The 27,512-nt window shown below is 37.8% G+C and overlaps 1 protein-coding gene across 1 annotated transcript in view; it reads right to left on the bottom strand.

The window, feature by feature from the left end:
* LOC129732498 (uncharacterized) overlaps nucleotides 1-27,512 on the bottom strand; it is a 126,226-nt gene that overhangs the window by 14,923 nt on the left and 83,791 nt on the right. Inside the window, exons 6-11 of the mRNA XM_055693428.1 lie at nucleotides 13,131-15,337; nucleotides 12,381-12,987; nucleotides 974-1,051; nucleotides 721-903; nucleotides 459-649; nucleotides 53-403 (exon numbers count right to left, since the gene is read on the bottom strand). Of these exons, the coding sequence (XP_055549403.1) occupies nucleotides 53-403; nucleotides 459-649; nucleotides 721-903; nucleotides 974-1,051; nucleotides 12,381-12,987; nucleotides 13,131-15,337 (3,617 nt within the window). The remainder of the gene's footprint in view (nucleotides 1-52; nucleotides 404-458; nucleotides 650-720; nucleotides 904-973; nucleotides 1,052-12,380; nucleotides 12,988-13,130; nucleotides 15,338-27,512) is intronic.

Here is a 27,512-nt window from a genome sequence, read left to right as displayed (position 1 = left end):
GTTCAATGATACGATTAGCAAGTCAATTACATGACGAAATGCAATCACATACAAATTAGTTTTTCTTATTGTTCCGCTGCGTCGTTTAATACTGGTAATGACTAAAAGATCGTTGAAAAGAAAAAACCCTCGTTCCTTGCGAGTTGCCTGACCGGAAGGCATTGAAACGAGATCGAATAGCAGAAAAGCACGATCGGGTGTCACCAGGTCGCTGATGCCCTCAATCACTCCCTCCAGCTCACGAAGCGCATTTTCTCGTTGGCCATTCTCTAAGGCTTCCTTTTCTTTGCAGTTGAGAAACACCAAAATGTCGTGTACTAATTTTAAAGCTTCTTGTAACAATTTCTGATCGGGATGATCAACGTTGGTGTGTTTAATCAGTCTTGACAATATTAACTCATAGCTGTAAAAAGTTGTAAAGTTAAAATAAATTTTAATTCCAGTAGCGGATTCCTTACTTGGGAAATTTTTGTACAGGTTTTATAAGTAAATTATCTAGCGACAATTTGCCTTTATGCTCACGAGCCATGGCCTCTAGGAACCTCGCGAAAGCTGGGCATTTCTGTCTAGTTATACGTATGGCATCTTTAGCACGATTCCAGTTATTCACGAAAGACGTATACGTATCAAGTATCACTGGCCGGGAAAACTTGAAATAAAAAGTACATATGAGATAAATAACTTTATGTCGATTAATAACATTATTCTTTAGGTATTTACCACGTCTACAAACGCGTCTCCAATTTTCTGCAGTGGATCCCAAGCATCTAGACGTCTTCTTAATTCCTCAAGGAAACGTTCGTGAATGTTGAGGATGGCTGGAACCATGAAGAAGATTTCGTCCACTGTTTGAGTATCTACTAGTCCAGAGTTTTCCGGAGATTTGAGTTGATTTAAATATTTCTAGAAAAAGGTTTATTATGAGAAAAAAAAATGCAATTTATCTTAAAGGCATCTCCACTAAATGACCTACCAAGACGATTGTCTGTAATGATTCCACATATGATTTCTCTGTATTAAACAGCTCTACCACGACGTGAGTTCTTGTGTCCTGCAAATAATAAGGGAACACATTATTATGCACATTTCCTCAACCTTCAACGAACAATTTTTCTTTATTCTAATAATCTCCATTGATTAGAAGAATGTAATTAAAAAAATGTTGTGCAATTTTTGTAAAACAAAATCTAATGAAAGCCGTACCACCGAAATTATACGCTATAAAAAAAAGGTTTTCGTCCAGCTATATGAAATTTTATTAATTGACGACAGCATATATTAGCCAGTATAAAACAAGAAGTGTTACACCTATAGGTAATTCGTAACTTTTTAATTTCCAATGAACAATATTGCATCTACTATATAGAACAGCCAACAGTACAGTAGTAGAGCTCCACCGAAGGAAATTCAATTATGCTATTGAGAAAAGCTTTTAGATTGCAATGATGAGATTATAATTCACTTATAGGCAGAAGGCTGCGTTTATGCTAGACGTCGTTGGAAATAGGTTTCAAACCTTCGTTGAGAGGAAAATATTTACCATTGAGTGAAATTACCCGCTACGTTGTTTTGTGGCATTGGTCAATACGGCATGGCAACTAAAATAAACCAACCGCAGTGATTACCATTGTGTAAGAACGTAAGTGAAAAGGCGATTCTTAGCGGGAACGAAGTTCAATTTTAATTGAATTTATCCTGGCTGTGATGGGTAAAACACACACATACAACTCTGTAGTAGTCACATTTTCAATTTTTCATTCGATTTATTGGTTATAATCCTTTTAAAAATTCATCTTATGCCACAAGTGTTAAATAGAAAGATAAGAAGAAGTGCGGCTTGATTACGACCTACGAAGCATTTGAGGTTTACGTTGAAGTTACAAGTTGATTTACATTTGTCATTGAAGCGATGTGATAAAAATATTACATTGGAACATTTCCATTACAAGATTGAATGTATTCACTATGTTGTACAATCTACAACAGCGTTGTAGAGGGGTACGCGATCCGCTAGAAGTAGGCGAAGAAAAAAATAGAAATAGCGGACAAAATATTTTTGCCTTTCTCCTAGAAAGGTATAGAGATCACTTGCAAAATCGAAAGTATAAAAGTGCTCCAAAGGGCCGAATGGCATATATCACTCGACTCAACATTTTCTGTATGCGTGTGTATGTGTGTGTGTATGTGCAGATTTTTATTCTCACTCATGTTTCTCAGAGATGGCTGGACCGATTTTTATGCAATTAATTGCAAATGAAAGGTCTTGTTGTCCCATAAGACCATATTCAATTTTATTGTAATCAGATTTTTAGTTTAGAGGTTAAGTATTGAAATGTAAAAATCATGAAACATCATTATCTCAAAAACTACACAACCGATTTGGACAAAATTGGTTTCAAATGAACGGGCTACCTAAAAAACCCTTAACCTTCGAATTTTATAAAGATTGAACTTGTGGTTCAAAACTTATGGAAAAAAGACTGAAGACTGTTTAATCTCACTCATGTTTCTCAGAGATGGCTGGACCGATTTTCATAAAATCAGTGTCAAATGGAAGGTCTAGTTGCCCCATAAGACCCAATTGATTTGTTTTGCAATCGGACCATTACTTTGCCTGTTATGTTCAAAAATGTAAAATCCAAAAACTACTCAGACTCACTCACTTGTCTCAGAGATGGCTAACCCGATTTCCAAAAAATTAGTGTCAAATAATAAGTCTAGCTGCCTCATGGCATTGAATTTTTTTTTAATTTTACTGTAATCGAACTGTAACTTCGTCTGTAATGCACCGAATTGTGAAAATCACGTAACTTCATTATCTCAGAAACTACACAACCGATTTCATCAATATTATTATCAAATGAGCGGGCTAGTTAAGGGTTAACTGATGAATTTTGATTGAACACGTGGTTTCAAAGTTTGGCTGCCTTATACGTTCCCATTTCATTTGATTATAATCGAACTTAAGCAACCTTTATGTATTAAATTGTTAATAAAACAACGAAAGTCTATCAAGCGGGGGCCTAGTGTGGTTGGTAACGTCTCCGCCAACCACGCACGACGCCTGGGTTCGAATCCCACCGCCGACATAGGTGTCGATGGTTGTGAGGTGGCGTGATCCACTCACAACCAACCCAACTGGTCTAGATTCAATCCTAGCCGACACCGGGAGATTTTCTGAGGCGAAAAATCTCTGGGATCACGCCTTCCATCGCATGAGGAAGTAAAGCCGTTGGCACCGGTCCGTTTATAAACGGGTCGTGAGTTAGGGTCTTGGGTGTGGAGTCGCCTCCCTGGGCGTCGGTGATTGGCCACAACAGTGGCGGAACTAGACCGACGGAAAATAAGTGAGAATAAAAAAAAAAACGAAAGTCTATTATCTCAAAGATAACACGACTTATTTGAACATTACTAGTGTCATACGAACGAGTCATCTCTCAAACTTACAAATAACAAACTTCATAACAATTTGATGTGTGGCTCAAAAGTTATGGAAAGAAAAAAAATTCAAAGACTATTCAAAACTATACCTGCTATGATCGATATATGTATCCTCAACATAATTTAAATGTAACGTACTATTTAAACGTTTGAACTATTTGATCGTAATAATAATAATAATAACATCAATATTTTAGAATACAAAGAGTGAATATACATTTATTGGATTGAAGCGTTTATGTAAATCTTTTTTTACAAATAAAAGTTTGAATGAGAAAGGCTGGGTCTGACCGCTAGGTGAATTAATTTAGATTTTCTTCATAATACTACATTTAATTGTTTTTCAATATTGCTTTTTAATATGACAGTAGTAATCAAACAAACCATAGTTTAAATGGAAACCTAAATTAAACTACCACAACAGACTGCGAGAACAGACGAAGTCGTGGTGGGAGGGGGGGGGGGGTACAATTGATTTGAAAAATGTCGTCAACGGGTACGCGGATATAAAAAGGTTGAGAACTGTTGATCTACACCAACAAACAAGATAGAGTACACTCCCCCCACAATTATGGATCTCCCACAATTAGGGATCACTTTCGTGTCTCATGTTATTTAACTCAGTTAAACTAACAGTTCGAAGGCATGTAGCATTTTTGCAAAATATGCCATATTTGCTAGCTTTGAACACAGAAAACATCGTTCTTATTCCTAGATTGATGTGTTTTATATAAGCGTGAAATATTGTCCTCCAGAATCTATCAAAATATTTGTCGTTTTTCTCAATCAGCGTAAGTAGCACGTTCATCATTCATAAGGTTCATATGTGATATAATCGCTAATTCCCGTGCAAAAAATAACTCATACACAAAGATCAAGGTAATTTCTGCACGATTTATCAAAATATTGATGGTTGATAACGATTTTTCTGTAAAAACTAGTTATTTTCTAAGTGTTCCATAATAGAGACCGAGCCAAGATAGTTCTCTATAAATATGGATCACTCCGATTCAAATGTGATTTTCACCAATTAAAACACCCTCTCAACTTCTATTGAGCTCTAAACGGAAGCTAAACAGTGCTGGGCCTTTGAAAAATATTATTACCAAGGCACGAGGGACAGGAAAACTAAGTAAAGCGGGAAACCGTTATGATGTACCGTATACAATGGTTCATTGCTACCTTCGGGAGCGACAGACCTGGACTCTCGATCTAACTGCAACCTCAAAAGCCACATAAAATGTGGCCAGGCCATGCGGGATCTTTAATACGATTTGAAATATGTTATTTCCTCAAATTACATAATTTGAATAAGGTTTATTGACTGAATTCGTTGCCAAAAGCTGTTTTTATTGTACTGTTCCATAACATGATGCGAATTGTTTCATAATTAGAACCGCTCTCAAAAGTGATCCATAAATATATTTTCTGAGAAATATTCACAAAATACGGAAAGAAATACTCAATGAAGTGAAAGATTACATATTTCTGTGACTGGAAACATTTATAGATTACTTATAAACAATAAACTTGGTCAGAAATGATTTTTTGAATTCATACATCTTCTTAAGTGATCCATAATCGAGGGGGGACTGTATGTGTGTTGTCCCACTAACGAAATATGATTTAATAGATTTAACGATTTTTCAATGAAGTTTCTTCTATCATAATTGACACTATCGTATTTGACGTTATACAGGGTGTCACCTTGAAAGTGATACACACATTTGAGTTCCTTTTTTTCGAATCGGGAGGCCTACCCTGTTACTCAGCTGTGTTCGTTTCGATTGCGACACATGTTTAAAGTTCACTTGTAAGTAATAATGTCAGTGTCTGCAATTGCAATGGATTCAAGTAGAGAACAAATCAAGTTTTCGTATCTTGCTGGTTGGTGATAAGGGTTTCTGTAGAACATTTCGACTTACTAAAAAAATGTTTTCAGGTTGCCCAAACGTAATTTATGAAAAAATGACTTTTCAAGCTACAAAACCACTCTTTTGAACTATTTGCAATTCTGTTTTCAATTCCCACACTTTTACACATATCTTTTTACATAAAATTTACATAAAAAACCTAAATTAATCCACCTAGCGGTCAGACCCAGCCTTTCTCATTCAAACTTTTATTTGTAAAAATAGATTTACATGAACGCTTCAATCCAATAAATGTATATTCACTCTTTAGGTTCTAAAACATTGATGTTGTAATCTATACATATAAAACCTAAATTAATCCACCTAGCGGTCAGACCCAGCCTTTCTCATTCAAACTTTTATTTGTAAAAATAGATTTACATGAACGCTTCAATCCAATAAATGTATATTCACTCTTTAGGTTCTAAAACATTGATGTTGTAATCTATACATATAAAACCTAAATTAATCCACCTAGCGGTCAGACCCAGCCTTTCTCATTCAAACTTTTATTTGTAAAAATAGATTTACATGAACGCTTCAATCCAATTAATGTATATTCACTCTTTAGGTTCCAAAATATTGATGTTGTAATCTATACATATAAAAATGTTGTCCGGTCTGTCTGTCTGTTTGAACCATATAGGCTCGAAAACTATCGAACCGATCGACGTGAAAATTTGTTTGTAGGGATTTTTGGTCCCGATAAAGGTTCCTATGATAGTTTGAGACCCCTCCCTCTTCTGGAAAGGAGGGGTCCAATACAAATGAAACATACATTTCTGCAAAACTCAAGAACAAACCAAGCAAATGAAACCGAATTTGGCATGTGGATGTTTTAAAGGGTAATAAATATGTCCATAATGGTTCGACGCCCCTCCCTCTTATGGAAGCACATGTTTCTGCACAAATTTCTGCACATCTCGCGAACTAATCAACTAAATGGAACCATATTTGGCAGGTGAATGTTTTTAGGGGTAACAAATATGTTCCATAATTGACCTCAGGCAACATTTTGGATTGTAAGATGGCAACTTCCGGTTTCTGGAAAACAGCCAAAAATGGACTATTTCCACCAAATATAATGATATCCGGATAAAGAAAGATACACAGGAGCTAAATTCGACCACAGATACAATTTTGAATTCTAAGATGGCAACTTCCGGTTTCTGAAAAAACAGCGGCAAACGACCAAATACCACCCAATATGGGTATTTTCGGAATCGTAATGATGCACTGGAACCACAAATCGACTTCAGTCACCATTATGAATTGTAGGATGGCAACTTGTGGTTTCTGGAAAACAGCCAAAAATGGCCTATTTCCGTCTAACATGAGTATCTCCGGATCTATAATGATACACAGCAGCTGAAATCGACCACAGACCCCATTTTGGATTCTAGGTTGGCGACTTCCGGTTCCTGGGAAACAGCGATCGAATTACACCCAATATGGGCGTTTCTTCAACCAGAATGACGCTCAGAGGCCAGAAATTATTTTAAATACCATTTTGAAATCCAAGATGGCGACTTCCGGTTTGTGAAAAACAGTCTAAAATAACCAAATACCATCCAATATGAGTATCTCTGGTACCAGAATGATGCAATGAGCTAACAATTGACCTCAGGCACCATTTTGAATCGCTCTTCGGTCTTCTTGGAAACAGTCGAAAATTACCAAATAATACTCAACATGGATATTTCCGTAATCGAGATGATGCATATATACCAAACATTGACCCTTGACACCATTTTGAATTTGAAGGCGACCACTGTTAGTTTCTGGAAAACAACCAAAGTAACTCAATACCTCCCAATATGAGTATTTCCGGTGTCAGATTGATGCCAGGAAATGACCGAATATCACCCAATATGAATATATTCAGAATTAGGGCGCCAAAAGCCAAAAGTCGAAGATTTTGTCATTTCGATAAAACCAATCATTTCAAACGATTTGTCTTTTGACTTTGATCATATCCTATGGCCGATTCGTCGTGCATTTCCAGACTTTAAACACATCGCAAGGAATCAACGAATTTGGAACGTTCAAATAGTACAAAACCACATTTAAATTATGTTGAGACCACATATATCAATCAAAGCAGGTATATTTTTAAATAGCCTTTGAATTCCTTTTTTTTTCATAACTTGTGAGCCACATATCAAATTGTTATGAAGTTTGTTATTTGTAAGTTTGAGAGATGACTTGTTCGTATGACACTAGTTATGCTCAAATAAGTTATGTAATCTTTGAAATAATAGACTTTCGTTGTTTTATTAACAATTTAATACATAACGGTGGCTTAAGTTCAATTGTAATCAAATGAAATGGGAACGTATAGGGCAGCCAAACTCTGAAACCACGTGTTTAATCATAATTCATCAGTTAACCCTGACTTAGCCCGCTCATCTGATAACAATATTGATCAAATCGGTTGTGTAGTTTCTGAGATAAAGAAGTTACGTGATTTTCACATTTCGGTACTTTACCAGACGAAGTTACAGTCCGATTACAGTAAAATTCAATAGGGTGTTACGAGGCAGCTAGACATATTAGTTGACACTAATTTTGTAGAAATCGGGTCAGCCATCACTGAGAAAAGTGAGTGAGTTCAAGTAGTCTTCGGAATATGTTCCTTTTCATAGCTGGATTTCACATTTTTAAACATAACAGGAAAAGTAATAGTCTGATTGCAAAACAAATCATAAGGGGTCTTATGGGGCAACTAGACCTTCCATTTGACACTGATTTTATGAAAATCCACAAGTTCAATCTTCATGAAAACCAAAAGTTAAGAGTATTTTAGGTAGCCCGTTCATTGGAAATCAATTTTGTTCAAATCGGTTGTGTAGTTTTTGAGATAATGATGTTTCATGATTTTTACATTTTGATACATAACCTCTAAACTAAAAATCCGATTACAATGAAATTTAATAGGGTCTTATGGGACAACAAGACCTTTCATTTGCAATTAATTTCATGAAAATCGGTCCAGCCGTCTCTGATAAAAGTGAGTGAGAATAAAAATCTGCACATACACACACATACACACGCATACAGAAAATGCTGAGTCGAGTGATATATGCCATTCGGCCCTTTGGAGCACTTTTATACTTTCGATTTTGCAAGTGATTTCTATACCTTTCTAGGAGAAAGGCAAAAAGATCCTTGATATCATATCGGGGGGCTGAGATATTTTTATATGTGATGGAAACTAAGCATTTTTACAAATATGTCAAAACACTTTTTTATTTTGGGAGATAAAAAATAACAATGTTCAGAAGACAAACGCATTTTTGGATGGCTGATAACTTAGTAGAAGGTTTAAAAATTCAGAAAAATATGGGAAAAAAGTTAGAACGAAAATTGTGAATTTCAGTCTCTCCTCATATAATTTTTTTTAATCGCAATATGTAAGACATAGAAACATGATGTCTTCCGCAAAGCTTTTTGGCTTGAGATAACCTAACATTTTGTCGAAGACACCTTACGTCTATCTCAATCTGAATAAAAAATAAATTTTCTATCTCACTCATTGGTGGAATAATCACCCATCGTTCTACATTAAAATATGCATTTTCGAATATCCTGAAACTTCTCCGAACATACGTTATGGCTATTACCTATCAATATTCGAATCACTATGTAATTAATTGCACAAACGACAGAGCTTTAGTGGCATTTTTGTACAAATGCTTAGTTTTCAATCAGATGTAAAACTGGCAATTTCTCAGCCCCCTGATAAGATATCAAGGATTCTTTTATGTAAATTTTCGTAATGAATCCCGCTTTCCAGTAAAAATGTTAGTTCCCAACTGATTTTTTTTGTGTGTTTCAAATTTTTTTTTCTAAAAATTAAGGAAAAATTACTTTTTTTGCGATGTTTATGGGCTCTCTGAGTCACATAAGTGAATGCGATGGTGCACCAAAGCATGTAAAATATTCAAAATTTACACTACAAAAATAAAAAAAATATATGGAAAAACGTGGGAATCGAACAGAGTTGAAAAAAAAATGCAAAAAAATGGTTTTGTAGCTTAAAAAAGTCATTTTTTCATAAATCATGTTTGGGTAACCTGAAAAAAAATTATAAATAACATCTTTCAATTTAGGGTTGAGCACCTTGACATCTTATTTTCAAAAGATGTGTAAAAACTTGAAACCGTCATTAAACCGTAAGTGGCAATGCTCCCACTATGTGACGCTCGCGCGAATGATAAACCAAGCACTGATATCGATAAAATATCTAATCGGCAATATTTTGCAGTACAACTGGAGCACCACAAGACAGATGTCGTTAGTGTATTAACGTATTTTGATTCAAATTTTTACACATGGTTTTCAAATTCTTTTATAGGATCATGAATGTCTGTTCTCTGTGGTTTGATTAGTGATCAGGATCACAAGCGTATTGTGAAAGTGTTTACGCGGAATCCCAATGCTTCGATCAGAGATGTGGCCAAAAAAGTTTAATCTGTCCAAGTCTTTCGTTTAGAGAGCCAAGGACCGGGAGGGATTGCATACGTACAAAATGCAGAAGGCTCCAAATCATGATGAACTACTAAATACGGTGGAAAAGTCACGGGCCCGCTTCGTGCTTCTATTCAACTTATGTCCTGGAGTGGTACGCAGCTAACGGAACTTTCGTACCCAAGGTAAAGCAAGCACTACGAAAGCAGGAGGTCAAGTCTGAGGAGGACATGAAAAAGAAGTGGGTTTCCGTACAGAAAAAACTACAGCCAGATGTTGTACAAAACCCAATGAGTGGAGTTAAGCGTAAGGGGCGAGTGTACGGTTATGGTATTGAAGTTGAATGAAATGAATATGCCAAATCCTATATATCATTGTCTGAAAGTTTGAAAACGATTGGTCAACTAGGTTATTTTCTACAGCGTTTTTCCCGTGATGCAATTTGATGTGGGATACCTTTTGCTCTAAGGCTCCCTCAACAGACTACTCTCCAGATTGAAAATTAAGGTCTGAACCATAAATAATTCTTTCGACTAGAATATAAGGTGATTAGATTTTAGATAAATTGTTGTATGTTGTATTTCATTTTTTCACCAGTGTTTTTTGTTAGATAAAACACAGTTTCTACTGCGGTTTTCTTTTCGATTACAATTAACTATTAAACAACATCTAATTGATAACAAACTACATTGAAGTTATTATTTTAACCGGAAAAAAACGAACAATATCGGCGTTATTTTTCTCCAAAATTTGTACAAACATCCTTTAATTCTGTTGCGTGGCGCCAACAAAATCCTCAGAATTTAAATAATCAATGACTGAAATATTTTCCACAATGTATGCAGAAATTATGATTGTATTTGAGTTCCACTTACATTATAAGAATTAACGACACTTTGCCACATGCCAGTGTCACCGATGGATTTCGGTGTACGTTCCGGATCATCCTCGGAATCGGAGCAGAGATTCAATGGCAACATAATGTCCTTACGTATCCTTACTCTATCCGCTTTAGAAAACTAACACATCACAAATACTGTAGTCACTTCACCAACACGAAAGGTTGCACTGTATGTTGTCACTGTATGTTTGTGATATTTACAAAATAAGCACTTTCTTCTATCACGTTAACCTGTTGCACACGCTCTCTTAAAGCAAATATTTTACCCTTGTGCATTGATATTATTATACGCAAGTACTGACGTGTCGCTCATGCTTTTCACAGTTAAATTATAACTCTAAACAGTTCCTTTCATCTATACCTCGCTGGCAACACAGTATTACCATCAATGCACCGAAAACGGCGACTAGTAGAATTAATCTAGGGCTATAATGAAATAGCCACAAAAGGCGTACAGATAAGAACTGGTTTGGCACAACACTCCGTTTACAACTCGCTTATAGAGAACGCGGCTTATTATTATTCAAGAAAATGCTTTTGCTCATCGCTAGAAATTGCACACATGGCTCTCGTAGTGATTGTTCGAAATTCGAAGTAAGCATATATACACAGCTGCTGAATTTTCCAGCATTCTCAAAGCTGTGGTGATATAGTGAAAGTATTTCTTATATACAAACGTAAACTGAATACACATCGGAATATTTCCGATATAAACATTTCCATCAATGCTACTAACACTGATTGGCCTTTCATACGAGATTGCAAAGTTTTTTTTTCTCGATCGTATACGGAAAGAGGAATTCGCATTAATGTTCACAGTTAACCATGTTATTCTCTGGATTTTCAACTAACAATTAGAACAAGATTTACCGCATTTATTCACCAAGTTTGATTTACACAGATAGCCGGATATTAAACCGTTGATCGTTTAGGGTTTGTTAAATACATTTACTATTTTGTATGAACAACCTTCTCACACATTTTCCTTGCAGCGTTTCCCTGCAACACAAAATAAACACTTTCGTTTCGATTCGTCCATGAAAACTGCGTTGTACAGGGTATATTCTGTTTTCCTCTCGATGAACATCAAGTTTTCCTCTAGAGCAACCTGTGTTGTTCTCTCGAAGGAAATCCAAGAGAGAGAGAGAACAAGAAACTCAGGAGGGAAAAAAGAGTAAATGTGGAAAACTGCTTTACATACCATGTGGCAGTTGTCAGACAGTTTGTTTCTCTCGTATTTTGATATTTACTGGGGCGAATTGCAGTGTGAAGCAAAGCTCCGGACTGGGAAACCTTCATTTCCCAGGAAAACATTTACCATTTTAGCAATTAGAACGAACAGGTACAATTGATAGCGTTCCATATAGCTCAACTTCGACCGTATTGTTTCGAAGAAGTATCGACGGTAGGTACTAGTTCCAATGTATGTATCTGATTATGAAATTTATGGATTTGCTATCAAATCCAACCATAAAACTTGAGTTCAGAAAGGATTCTTAGCAGTGAATAATGTTTGTTGTTTTCGTTATAACAGTTGAATTTAAAAATGGCATTAATTTTTTCAAAGATAATTTTTTAAACATGACTCAAAGTACGGATTCGAGACAAAACATTTAGAATCGGATTCAAGAACATAATTAGTATAATTCACTTACCAAGTATTTCAAAACAGCCGTAGGAAGTGCGTTATTGCCGTTGCCTGGACTAGTACCTCCCGTGAGCTGCTCAGTTACGAGCTTTTCACTGGAACCCTTGAGCAGCTCAGCTAACAGCTCTGGAGATGCTACTAGATTTTTCTGAGTGTCTGGTGTGTTTAAAACAGAACTTCTTTCAGATGGCGTTCGACTCGAATGTGAATATCTAGTATCATCTAAACTGCGCTTTTGGTGCTTATCACTCGTTCCCGACGAGCTTCGTTTACTGTGTTTATCATGACTAGAACTTTTCTCCGAAAGGTGGCTATCAAGAGAAAATTTTTTCGATTCTATTTTGCCGTTAGATTTTTCGGACCTGTCGGAATCGGTGCTTTTTTGGTCAATATTTCCTAGGTGTCGTTTTGTGTTTCCCAATGGATGGCTTTCGATATTACTCATATCCGCTAGTTTAGATGGACTTGATGCTGTTCGACTGTGTGCTGGAAGTGGAAGATTTGCGCTTGCTTTGCGCGGCTTGAAAATCTTGCTGGAATGGCGATCGTTCGTTTCATCCATCGATTGGCTGCCACTACCTCTATTTCTACTAAACGAAGGAAACGAATGTGAACTAAAGAAGCAGAAACCAAACGAGAATTGTAATGAGTTGGTAAATGGTAAATAGTTCATAACATTGCTAAATGACGAATTAGTACATAAGAAAAACACTAAAGGGTTTAGGTTGCTACTTTTAAATTGGGTACTCGAACTCACCTTTCGTGTTTGCTAAGTTCTTCTAAAATCTCATTGTAATGCACTTTCGATGGTTTCTTCATTTCCGCTTCCAACATCTGACCATAAGGACCTCGCAGAGGCCTTTTCGAATATCTCTTGAGATCATGGTCGCCACCAACTGGCGCTGGGGATGCACTTGTACGGTCTCTCGATGAGGCTCGTTCACTTTCGTTGTCAGATACCGAATCGGAGCGCATGAACAAATTTCGGAAGGATCGTACGGGGACCGTAGTGAGCGGTATTGAGTCATCTTTTTCGTCTGAACTTTGATAAGTTAAGCTTTGACGGCGAGATCCCTTGGGCCAAGAAGGCCTGGAAATATCCGAATCGGGTGTATTGGGATCTAACAGAATAGGATCGGTGCGATGAAAAAGTTCTGTTTCCTTGGATTTTTCTGGCGAGGAAGTTATGTCTTTAGTACTGAGATCAGTGAAACTTTCGCCGCTCAAATCCAAGCTTGAATCTTTTTCAATTGTTAATTTATCGGGTCGCCAGCTATCATCCGGAGTATAGTTGTCGTTGGAGTCTGACTCTGGATCAATATTCGTATCGATTGCTGGCCACTGTATATAAATTCCTTTCCTTCTCTTAGATTTATCAATCCTTCGCTTCTCTTCGATTTCACTAGTGTAGTTACACATCGCATCTCCATTCTCTTCGTTGTTACTGTGACGCTTTCGTACTTCAACCACTCCTGTTGAATCTAGTCGAATTAATGGTTCGTCAGGTGTTGGAAGAGTTTCTATGATGGTAGTACTCACTAAGCTGTCAGGCTCTGTGCACACTATTGATATTGGAGGTGTGGCAATGTCATCTCCCCTAATCATTTCATGTGTGTTTATATCTGCACTATCTGCATTATTCATTTGAAATGGCTCCACTGAGTCAGGCAGTTTATCTACTACTAATTCATTTATAATACTGGCACTAGGTTCACTCAAAACTGCTTCGTTTTCTTTAGTTATTGTAATACTGTCTACAAACTTAGAACATTCTGTTGCTGCCGCGTCAATCCATTGCTCCGAGGGACGAGCAGTGCTCCATTCACTTACAACACAATCATATACTGGTACTGGAATGATGCAAGTTGTTGCTTGTTGCAAACATTCTTCGTCCTTGGGTGAAGATTGTGGTGTAATGGGAATGCCTTCTTCTGTCAGGGATTCCAAAACCATCTCTGAAGCCTGATTAACGCTTATTTCAGCCTTTTGTTGCTCTATAACCTCAGATCCAATGGTTTCGATGTGTTCAGCTTCGGGATCTTCTACAATGGTTTCTATATCAGAATTTCTATTCGATGATAATTCCCGCCCATCCAACCCATCGCATCTCTCGAAAGTATCTGGTGGGTACAGATTAATATTGAGTTCGGTTTTTTTCACTAGTGTTCTAGAAACTTCATTATCATCAATCACAGAATCTGACTCCGATGTTGAGAAGAATTGTGCCGGACTGCAACTTCGCGTGAATTCGGTTGCATTTTCTTTTGGAAGCGGTGTATTCTCCATTACAGAATTGTCTTTACCTCGCAACAGACTGTTTTTAATGGCTCCTAGAGCCGATCGAATATATTTTCCAGAAGAGTAATCCACTTGGGAAAAAGACGCACTTCTAAACGGGATAGTTTTTTGTGTGTACGACCCAACGATTGTTCGTGATTCTGGCTTTGGGAGTTTGCAAAAAATGTCATCCTCATCTCTGAAAGATGTCACAGATTTTGCTTCTTCTACCTTCGAATCTTTGGTAGAAGTACTTTGTAAGCATTCCAGATTAGATGTACTTACGTTCGCCCTAAGATTGACTTTATGATCAGTCAACGGCGAACTAGGAGTCGAGGCTTGATTGCATTCAGTAAATTGATATGGAATATCTATCGATCGTGACTCTTTTGTTTTCTTCAAATTACTTCGATTTTCAATACTGTGTATGGTGTCAATGTTCAATAGGCTTGTAGTAGATGCTGCCGTGTGTGGACAATGGAGATTGCGATCGATAGTTTGTAAATTTTTTGCCCTACGAGGAGGTGGTATAGGCGGAGCTCTACTCCCTTTCAGAAGTTCCGTTAGCTCTCTAAGCCGCTCTGTTTTTGTGCCATGCTTGTCGTTCGATCTCTCATTAGAACCTGATGTCGTCTTTTTAACCAACTTTTGTAATCTGTCCAGTGTGTTGTTTCTCTTTTCCATTATCTAAAAATCGACGAAAAAAAATAAAAAAAAATGTTTAATTTTGCATTTACACTAAAATTGTTTTCGTCTGAGTTTTTAAAATGATTCGAAGAGTTATTAATGTCTGGAAAATTATACGTATTCATCAATATTTTCGGCTAAACGTAAACATAACAAAACGTGTTATTTGTATTCAATTCATCAATTAACTAATTATTGTTTATTAATTTTATTCCACTTGATCCATTTCGAGCATCATGAATTTCGCGACATAAATAACAAATTTAATCAAATATGAGTAAAGTAAACAAGGTGAGACACGACGAAAATGCTCAATAACATTATATCAAGATTTTGGGATTTGGCAAGTTTCACGTAAGTCCTCCGATACCTGATCGTTGTGTTATTTGTCGGTTTACTACTAGTTTACTTCTAGCACAAAAAAAAAGTTTTTTCCAAGAAAAATATATTAGAAATTATTCACCTTAACATGCTTATTTCATTTTGTGGAAACTACAAAAGCTTAGCAAAACATGGTGTGGTGAATGGTGATGGTTGTCTGATTATAGAGAAATGAGAAAAAGGTGAAAATTTCTACACGATTTTGTTTCTACAAAAACTGTACAACATGAGCTTAACAGTGATAGTTTTTTAACTTAAAGAAATAAAAAGATTAAACTTTAAACTTTTTATTTCTTTATGTTATGTCTTTATGTGTTCCTCATTTTTTTTACTATGTTTATATTTTTGAAGAATGAAATTATTATCTACAACTCTGCCGGAAACACTATACCAATCAAACAAACCGATCTGTCGCTAACAATATTTTGAATCATTCGTTACGTCAGCAAACAATTCTTTGTAGTAACGAAAAACCTGACTTGAAGAGTATTTTCTGTGCATGGTTTAGAATAGTGATTAATTTGGAATTCCGTTGGTAACTGATTAATAGTCAGATTAGAAGCCATTTTCTTTCAAACTGAGTTTTTCATGATCGCTGAGTTTGAGAAACGCACATGTCGAACGCGGCACGGTCAAACCTTCTTAAAACGAAACAATTAGGGGTTAAAAATACTAAACAATTTACAAAAATATTCGCAAAAAGAATACAACAGTACAACAGTAAAAATAGAAAACGAGGAAAAGTTTATTCATGTTAGCCAGATTGCTGCAATGATATGTCTGTAGTGAAATCGATTCAGAAGGAAATCGTTATTAGTTTTTATTTTTATTTTTACGTGGGACTACGTCTTTGTTTTCTATACTGGTATGCATTCTGTAAAATTGGAAATGAAATTGTCAAATGTTGCGTCAGATTCAAAAGATAATAACAGCATAACCACATGATTGATAGCAATAACCAATATGTTGTTGGATAGATAAAATGTTCGACAATTTTGCAATACGCTAGTCATCATTATTACTTCATTGCTAAACGGTAAAAAATTATAAAAAGTACCAAGGGCAAATTTACGCGAACAATGTTCCAATCACATGCGAGCATTCCTAGCACAGGCGACATGAATAGACACCAATCATTTCGTGTGATATTCTCTGTATCAATATCAAAAAAAAAATTGACGAAGTCTCTTCGTCCCAAGTCAATTTATGTTTGCTTCCATGAATTTAGACTAATTTGATGTCTTAAAGGTAAAGGTTTTTCGAAAAGTTTGAAACAACCCCTTTCCTCGAACAACTTCTAAATCTGCTGTTAGAGCATAATAAGCAAACATGCTGGCAGAAGGTACAGTACCATACAGTATATGGGGGGCAGAGCGCCGCTGGTCTCTCATACACGACTTCTTTTCGCGTGCAATCAAGGAAAAGCTGCAATGCTGCTGCTGATGGTGATTGAAAGTTTATCTCATGAATATGGCTACCATAAAAACCATAAATTATTCAACAAGAATTGAACATTTTCTCAACGGTAATAATTTATTTTTATTTCGTTTTATCGTCGATGTTCACCAAATAATCGTAACTGGCATAATATCGGAAGAGTAAACTCCTAAAAATACAAATTTATAGGAGAGTAAAGCTGGCGAATGCTTGTAAATTTTTTGTCCATTTACTAAGATTTATTCAAACTTATCAAGTAATTCCCCTTACGTATATTAGCTGTCTTCGTAACACAGTTGGCAAATGAAAAAACTTGTGAAGCAAAAAACAAAAATAAGTCTTTTCAAACTTTAACTTCGTTGTAATTGTTGATTGTTACGATTTTTGCTGAAACATTTTGAATTTTGTTGTTGTTCAGGACATCTTATCTAAAAGCCCGGTTACAGATACGGCGTAATGACGCCTTCTCCATACAAAATGAAAAGCGTGATCGCCATCACGCCTTCTATTTTGTATGGAGAAGGCGTCAGTACGCCGTGTGTGCAACTGGGCCTAAATCAACATCAACATGCCTTGGAAACAACATTGATTTTCACAAAAAAAAAACACGCTACAGGCACAATATCGCCAAGTGTAAACGAAATTATTTCGAGTGTTCTTAAATATAGTTCTAAAACAAAATTTAAGGCGAGGTTGAGGATAAAAATACCTTAGTTACTAAACAAACGAATTGATTCTGTCTGCGGACTCTGTAATCTTTGCAAATAAAAATCGCTATATAATTATATCACTGTAATCAGTGTTTATTCCCACGTCACCATTTCATGCAACCCTAGGGCTGTATACCTCGTAGTATTTAATATATTTGCAGATTCATCCGGATCATTAAATACGGTGCGCCTTCTTTATCTAAAACGGCCCCTAGGAAGGTAGCATATCGAAAATGAATTACTACGAATAATCCGGATAATAATACAGAACGGAATAATCGGCGATCGAAAAAGGATAACGATTATTGGAAACTCGGTACTTGGAATAGCTGCAACCTCCACATTCACTTGGGTAAAGTACAACATCAACTACAAAGGCGGCATGAAAGCAGAGGGAAAAGTCGGGTTCGTGTTAATAGGGAAACAGATAAAGCGTGTCATTAGTTGACCGAGTTGACAATTAATGACAAATTCTTTCAATTACAGCCTAACCAATGTGTGCACACCGACCAATGATAATCGCAAAGAGAGTTTCAGGACCTTCTTCCTTGAAAAGACGTAACACACCTCCTTCCTTGAAAAGACGTAACACAAAAACACGACATCAAGATGGGCAGAAAGACTTACTCCGCCCGTAATTTGTGACCTCCACTTCACCACGAACAATAATTGCCTGAGGATTATCAATTTCTCTGCAGGCTGAGGTATGACTACCTGTAGCATTTTGCACACCGTAAAATGTCGCGAGACAAGAGCCGCTGAAAAGAGACTACATCGCCGGACGAAACGGCAGCATTAGAAGCGTGTTTTTACGGAAGCGGAGGGTTGCTCCTCCAGCCACGATGCGAGAAGCTTTCACAAGAATATTAACGGAATCAGGAACCGTAATGTATCACCCTCCGTTATGTGCAACGACAGGGAAAAGAACCTGGTTACTGATAAACCGATGGTCCCATATGTCTTAAAAAAATTTAAACCCCCCCTTGGTAGATTTTCGTGAGTCGAAAAATCACAACTTAGAGTGCTTTGAAACACTCCTTAATCATGTCCGATTGAGCTGAAATTTTGCACAGATCATTTTTTTTTGTCAATGAACAAAATGTACATGGTCGGTTTTTTAAATCCGATGATGAAATTTTTCCATACAGTAATTGCCACCCTAATCAAGGTATAACTCTTTTCAATACCGTGTACAAAATTCTGTCGCGCACCTGTTTCACAGACCGAGGTCGTTGTAGGAAACCTTTGTCGGCGAATACCAAAATGCTCACCTTGCGACAAGTCCTCGATGAATTTCGAGAATTCTACATACAGACTCACCATCTGTTCATAGAGTTCTGGGTGGCGTAAGATTTAGTTGAAAGAAAGAGTTATGGCGAATTATGCTCGAAAGTAGGTGGTTCCCAAAAAACTGATTGGACTGATACTTGCCACCCTTGACGGCAGGCATGTCCAAACCCACCACAACACCGCGTGTCTATTTTAGACTATGCCACTGCGAGTATTTTCATTACCCTTCAGTGCTAATACAGAACGAAAACCCACAATGTTTTAAATAAAACAGCCCTTCGGTAGCTTCGGCATACATCGGCCCGAATGTGTTCCCGACTTCGTGGATACACCTCGAGAGTCCGCTTGCTTACACACAGGCTCTCGGTTGCTTCATGTATCGAAATCAAAAACCCTTGGCTTTTTGACTTCGGCACATGTACATTCAGTACATACCTTCGGCTTGTTTGGGAATGGCTCTCCGCGTTTTGTCTTGAGCGGAGAGAAAGGCCTGAAACATGATGAACGCCGACGCGAGCGGTCGGAAGGCAGGGCTGATAAAAATCATTTTTACTACCGGAATTTTTAGATAAATACAACCAGTCTTTTGCAACTTTCACTTCCAACGAACGCAGCAGCCTTTCAAATACAATACTGTCATCAGTGATAAAAATGAGACGAATACGACGCAATCGTCGTTTTATCTCGGTCTGCACAACTCATGATGCGTTCGGAGAGCGAGTAAACCTGAATCCTCTTAATCCATTATGAAATGATGATTTGGTGCATTAGTTTCTGAGAGAAAACAGACACATGATTAGAAACGATTCGCTCGTTGTGTTTGTCTATCCATACGCCCGCCATTAGGGGAAGAAAGGATAGCAACAGGAGAATATCATGTCGACTGAGTAGCAGCCTCAGAGTAGTACAGAGGAGCGGTGCGGTGAGAGAGAAAGTGTGATGGAAAGAACCTGTGCTGCAACCCTTAACTGTCATGAAAGGATTTCCAGTTGAAATTGAAATCTTTGAATTTCAACTTTCAACGAACGAGCTGAGAATGATCAGCTCCAATCAGTTGACAGTGGTAGCAGCATTTCTGTCATTTCGCACACGCTGTATTGCTTTAGCGATGTTTATGCGGTTGAGAGTGTAGATGCTTATATAGTTCATCGACTTCATGCAATGAATTGGCTCAAATCAAATAACTTAGATATTAAATCAGACATCTCATTTCTTTCAATGACCGGACTTTCATTGAAAATTGACGCCGCTGACGCTGAAGGTTTCAACTTGAGACAGTGAAAATGCGGTTTTTGCCACTTTCGTGTGCAGTGTCGAAAATTTGCAGCACTGGAAAGGACTACTTTGGTTGCGGTTAAGTTGAGCAAGCGTACGAGAGGCATTTCTTTTCTTTTTTGACGTAGGACTACGTCTGTCTAGAAGTTAGGTGCCTAAATTTGAAAATCAAGCAATTCGACCATGGGAAAGTGGATAGGGTTTGAGCGTTTATATTTCAATCAGTTTTTATCGTATTTTTTTATCGCCTTAATCGATCAAAAAATTTTTCACGGTTGATGTTTTTTCCGCTCAAGTTTACCCGCCACGCTTACCGGGAATATATAAAAGGTACCATCATTTTCATTTCAACACCATACCGGTATAATACGGACCCTAGGTGCTGATCGTGAAAAAGAAGAAAAGACAAAATTTTACCAGCCATCTCGTGCCGGGTCTTACCCGTATATCTGGCGGCTGTTAAGAAATACTTGGTAGCTGCAAAAGTGCCGAAAATGGCTGGAAATTTTGTCCGTAATAACCAGAAAACACGAAAACATTGCTGATAGTGGTAAAAGCCATGCAAATACGCAGAATCGAATTCTGGCTTTTTTGCTTAGTGTTAATTCTTCGGCCGCGGCCGGTGCAGTTTTCAAAAATGTTTTACTCCCCTCGCCATTTCCTATTCTGCTGCGCTCCACCCTTTTTCCAAGTAACTGACGAAACCTTGATATAAAAGGGTGTCATCATTCAATCATTTTACCATCATTTTCTTTCCAAGACCATACCGGTGACATACGGATGCCAAATTTTTGTATTACGGTTTTACAGCAAGCAAAGCACTTTCGTTTAGTGAATTAACGAATATATTGAGAATTTGTACGAACATCACAATCCTCGCAATGTCTCATCATATGAGTATGATTTATAAGCGCAATTTCCAGGCGCGTGCGAAGGATCGGCAGAAGTCAATTTCTCCGAAGCATCGAAATATGGAAAAATACCGTAGTCCCCTATCATGCGGTCGTGCCTTGGATACCGCCCTCCTACTGTTTAACAAAAGAATCATGATCTTTTGCCAAATGAGTAAGAATAGATGAGAACTATTCGCTTGGTGCACATCGGACGAATATTTTCATATACCGAGCTGTGCACATCGAGAACCACGTGTTGTTGTGTACACTCACAACCAGAAATAAATCGTAAGAAGGAGGGCAAAGAGAATGTACCAACACCGATACATATTTATTCGCATACTGGCGACGATGCCAGCGCATCTTAGGCTTGATTTATATGTATTCAAAAAAAAATTTCAATCGCTGACTGTCAAATTCCAATGAAGTAATTCACGCACATCGTTAACGTTCACGCAATAACATTTTCTGGAAATCCAACCAAATGATTTTCACCATTCTTTGGTAAAGCGAAAATAACGTTATTAGAATGATGCTTGCTATCGTTATTATAATAAAACACCAACATTTCTTTCGGGATAATATTTTTTTTCGTCCATCACTAACGCCTCTGTACAGTACCCATACCGAATTAACAACATTAGAGTTCATACAATGAAACTCAGAGTAATAAATTTTCATAAAATTTGAAACTGTAGGCTTGACTTTCTTTTTTTTCAAAAGATGAAAAAAACAAAGAAAGAGAGAATGAACATTGCATGAAAGCGAAATATTCCTTTGTGATAGTAGGGAAGCACTATCGTTGATGGTAAGTATTTCTCATTTTCATGCAAAAGCGTCGAAGTTGCTCCTAGGTTTTGCGGACAATATCGATAGCATTGGTAGTACCCTACACATGGGTGGAAGACTTGATGGTGATTCGTCAAGCGTATTTCCAAACACAAAGCTTGATTAGAAAAATAATAATATAAATAACATTATTATAAAAACTTAATCGAGGTTTATACTAACCCTTAAACCACTAACAAAACCTCGTAACTAACGTCCTTACATTGCACTCATAGATATAATGTAGCATTACTAACCATTCCCACTTCTCTCACAACTACTACTACTACTTTTACTCTCATTACTATTATTTTTTTATATATATACATGTGTATGTGTTTGTACCCGTGTGTTTTTTCTCATTCAGCTATCTTAACTGCGCGAATTTATTTGTTTCCAGTGTCAATCCCAGTTGCGATCTAATGGCAATTTCTTTATTTCACCCAGCTCACTTTTGCTTGATTTTGACCCAGTATTGACCCGGCGTGCTGCCCAAAGCGCACCATAAATTTGTCAGTTTCAATCCACCGCCGCACGTGCTCAGTTCATAAACAATTATCTGACATCTCTTTCTTACTTGAGTCGTAAATCGTGTTGCTGTTTCTTTATTCTTGCACTGACGCAGTGGAATAAAAATTCGCTATAACTGCTGTCAGAACGATTCGTTTTCGCTTTGATTCGACCCATTATTGCGCAGTTGGCACCCTGGATAGTTGCGCAGCGTATTATGAGCCAGTTTTGGCCCTCCAATACATAAGCTTTGAATGTAGACAACTGCCTAGCATCTCTCTCATGATTGCGTCGTGAGTCGCAGTATCGTTTTATTATTCCAGGTGTTGACACTGACCCAGTGGAGTGGATATATTTGCTATCAGTTATACGTTTTTGGTAGAATGAATTTCATTGGGTGGTGGTATATGTCGGCGGTCTGGAAGTGGATGTATGTGACAGTACTTTTCGGCTTTGTCGTTAACCACTCCCATTTTTTTTTGCGGTTGCGAGACAAAATGTTTAATAGATCATCAGAACAACCAAAAAAACCATGGCAAGCAAAGCAGTAACGCGGACGGCTTGCATGGGACATGTCGGAAGGTGTGACCGAGGATGAGAATACGGCATGGATGAGAGCAACAGACGCAACGACCAGTGACACAAGTAAGACTGCCGGCATTAGTATCGACGCAATGAGGCCTTGGAACAACAAAGATACAGTCAACTCTGTAGTGAGTAAGGTGATATGAACCGGTGACAATAGGTACGTTCTCCATTTACAACATATAATTGCCGTTGAAACCTTCAGTCCAGAGTAAATTCGCTCACATGTGCTTGGTTGCCAGTGACCAGTTCGTCAGACCGCTATTGAGAAGTGGCATGCTTATTACTATTGTTTATCAGTGCTTGTGTGTAATGTGATACTCTTCTTTACACGCTTACTGTTCTACTATACCGATACTCGTTCCTCTTGCCAAATATCACCAATTATAATTCCCTGGAGAAGTTTCGTCGTGCGTCCTTCTGGTCAGTTTTATTGATGAGAGGGACCTATATTTGTTAAGAGGAAGTCACGTAAAGGCATTGTAGTCTTCTGCGTAAAGGAAGGGTACCTGGCGGGGAGCCTGAGACAAACCCATGCTTAAGTCCTTTTTTGACATCGAATGGCCGGGTTCGCCACAGAAGGCAGAATCACAAAAGGCAGAAGCACGAAAGGCAGAATCATGAAAGCAGAATTCCATGAACGTACACACAAGGCAGAATATTTCAAAAAGCGGAAATATGAAAGCGGAATTTCGAAGGGCATGAAAGGCATAATCACAGTTTTGGTGGGAGGTGCAAATCAAGCCATATTATTAGATCCGAAATGCGCAAACTGGTTTGGCTTAGATCCCCAAGACTCTCATGGCGTCGTGGAGAGTAAATTTCCAATGTCAGGTATAGCTTACAGTAGTCTCAACGGCTTGTTGGGTAGAGCTGACATAAAACAATTCATGTGGCGAAGACGCATAATTGAGGGCAAGGAACCGAGGCGGCACAAAGCCACCGTGGTTTCCGCAGTCTGAGCTGGCCGCCGATCCGCCGTCGGAAGCGGCGGCCCCTCGCATACAAACGACGGATCCACTGGTTTTCTAGGATTATTTAAATAGCTTTTTTTCGCTTAGTTAAGTACGAACGAGCGGTAGCGAGTAAGGGCAGCATACACTTGGACAATAGAGTCGGCCAAAGGCCGCGAGTGTGTGTTAGTGAAGGGAAAATAGATGACACAATGTTAGTACATTACAAAACCAGAATCGAATCTGCCATTTTGTGATTCTGCCATTCGTGCTCTTTGTGATTCTGCCATTCGTGATTCTGCTTTACAAAATATTCTGCCTTTCGTGATTGCGCCTTTTGATTTTCCGCCTTTCGTAGGAGACCCGCAATTGGTAGTAACCTTAAAAAGGTGGAAGAGGCCATTGGACCTTTCAATAGGGAAGCTGCGGGAATAGGGCTTGTCACAAACTCTACCAAAACGAAATACACGGTGGCTGGTAGACAGCGCGGTACCCTGTTAGATGTTGGTGCTGCGGCGATGGTTGATGTGGAATCCTTTGAAGTAACTTGCAAACCCGTACAAAACTTGCACTCTATAAAAAAAAATTGCAAAACTTCCTACCTTAAATAGACAAACAAATGCTGAAAATTTCAGCCCAATCGGAAAACATCAAAACAACATGCGGTTGCGCCTCTCGCGAACTGACTCTTAAAGCTGATTTATACCGTGTTGAAATTTCGTCCGAAACAGAATGGTCAGAATGGAACAGGATGGTCTATGTATAAAAATCGGTGTAATACTATCATGTACCTAACACGTAACATGTTGCATAATACATGTGATAAGTAACATGTCACTTGTTTTGAACATGTAACACGGGATATGTAACATGTTAAAAGTAATGTAACACGGAAAATGTAACATGTGAAATATCATGTAATATGTAACATGTTGTGTTACATGTGACATGCTATATGTATCATATAACATGTGACACTAGCTATTTTATACGAGTTAGCGTCATTTACCAGGTTTGTGTACATAGACCACTCTGTTCCGAAACGATTCGAGGATTCCAGTGAATATTTATATGAAGTCAGAGTGGTCTTTGTACATTGATGAGATGAAATCACTTATTTCGAAAAGAACATATTAGAACATTTTGTTCGAAAGAATCCGTTGAACAGAATTTTACACAGAGATTTTTCGAGAATTGCTTCTCCTGAAAAATTTGCCCGATGCCACATAGATCAGTCTGTTTTGCAACGGCTCAACTTTTTAAGTCTTCTGGTGATCAAATGCCCGGAGTCTATGAACTTCTGATATCATACGTATAGTCCAAAGGTTCTCAATAGGGTTTGCAATATTCCCGGGAATCGATTTCCCAGGAAACGGGAATAAAAAATCGCATTTTCCGAGAATTCCCGGGAACCGGGAACTGACAAATTCTTTAGCAAAATGATATTTTAAATGAAGTTCATCAGTAAAAGGTAACGAAAAATTGTTTAAAATTTCATTCTCAATCCGCATGTAAAACAAAAAAAAAACAAATGAAAAACAAAACATTTTCAAGTTAACATAAAAAATTCGTGATCGATTTTTGTAGCATATATTTGCTGAAGAGGAGAATTAAGGGTATTCATGTCGTCAAACAATCGCTTCAGATCCGCTGACAATTTTCCGTTAAGCTCAAAAATTTTATTTCCTCCTGTAAAACTTTGCTCAAGTCTGCTGAATCACCGCTGGTGTTTGAATTCTAGGATACTTTCAAATCACCGATTACAGCTTTTGCTACACTTAATTGAAAACTGGTGTCCAATTCTTTCAGTTTGTTGAAGAGCAAACTGAGTGTTAAGGCCTAAACACAATGGATACGTTGCGGCTGCGTTTGCGGCAATTTGACAGTTAGCTCATACATTTTCTGTCGATTTAACGTCAACGCAACGCAAACGTATCCATTGTGTTTGGGCTTTTAGGCAGGCATTGGACACGAAAAATATTTGCTATATTCGGTACGGACTTTTTAGGCAAAATGTTTTTACAATACAGTAAATATTTACTGTTTACTTGAGCGATAGCAAACCTATTCACTATTTTTTTTTTTTTTTTCATTTAAATATATTTTCTATGCCATTGTGATTTATTTTAAATAAACTGCGTCTCAAATCTAGTTTTGATTGAAAGAACAACATCTCAAACCCTTTTGGAGTTTATATCATTATTGATTAGAACGTAAGATTCCAAGGAAGATTTTTGGTTTATTAACTACGTTATTTCGTTATTTCGCCATTCGGTGGTTTTCTGTAACCGAGACAAACCGGAAGGAAACTATAAAATACTAAATAATCAGTTCAATACGACTCAAAATAAGTCAGTCTTAGAGCATTTGAAGGCTTACTAATTAACATGCAAAGATGATTTTTACGTTGAAATACTGCACGGTGACAAAAACGTCCGGTCACACTTTTTTGGGGTCGCCTGTAGCCTACACGTTGCATCTCTCTGGTGCCATCTATATGTCAAATGAAAGGGTTAACTTTGCTGCCCAAAGTGGCAGAGTTTAGTTTCTGTGCAGTTTGTTTACATTGAGTTGTGAGCCATGGCCGAGTTAAGAGCAGTGTTATCGCTGAATATGTGAGAGGGGACAAACCCGGACACATATTCAAACACCTAAAACCGCTCGAAATCAACCGGAAATTCGTGTACCGGACCATAAATCGGTACCTAGAGACCGGAGGCACCAAGGACAAGGCACGATCTGGACGCCCAAGGTCTGTGAGAACTCCAATGCTGAAAAAGATTATACGAGACCGGATTCGCCGGAACCCCGCCCAATCTGCACGGAAGCTGGCCAGGAACCTTAAAATGAACCGAGAATCAATCCGCCTGCTTCTGCGCAAGGATTTAAAACTTACACCGTACAAAAACAGGTGGTTCATGGGGTTACCAAAGCTACAAAGAAAAGAGGTACCAACGGTCGCGGGAGTTGCTCGGTTGGCGCGCAGATGACGAGATTATTTTTTCGGACGAGAAGCTGTTCGTTTTGGAGAAAACAGTCAATCGCCAAAATGATCGAGTTTGGAGTGTGAGTCTCCAGCAAGCTCCTGCAGACAAGCTGAACGTTTCCCGGTTCCAAAATAAGACGTCAGTGATGGTTTGGGGAGCCATTTGCAAGAGAGGTAAACTGCCTCTTATTTTTATAGATAAGATTCCTGGACACGGTTTTGAATAGACATGTTCTGCCTCAAGCTGAACTTTTGTTTGAAGACGATTACTACTGCTTCCAGCAAGATGGCGCCCCATCCCACACCGCAAAGGTTGTTCAGGCGTGG

Source organism: Wyeomyia smithii, chromosome 3 (assembly GCF_029784165.1).
Source record: "Wyeomyia smithii strain HCP4-BCI-WySm-NY-G18 chromosome 3, ASM2978416v1, whole genome shotgun sequence".
Taxonomy (NCBI): Eukaryota; Metazoa; Arthropoda; class Insecta; order Diptera; family Culicidae; genus Wyeomyia; species Wyeomyia smithii.
The sequence above is the reverse complement of the archived record's forward strand: the minus strand, read 5'-3'. Positions and strand labels throughout refer to the sequence as shown.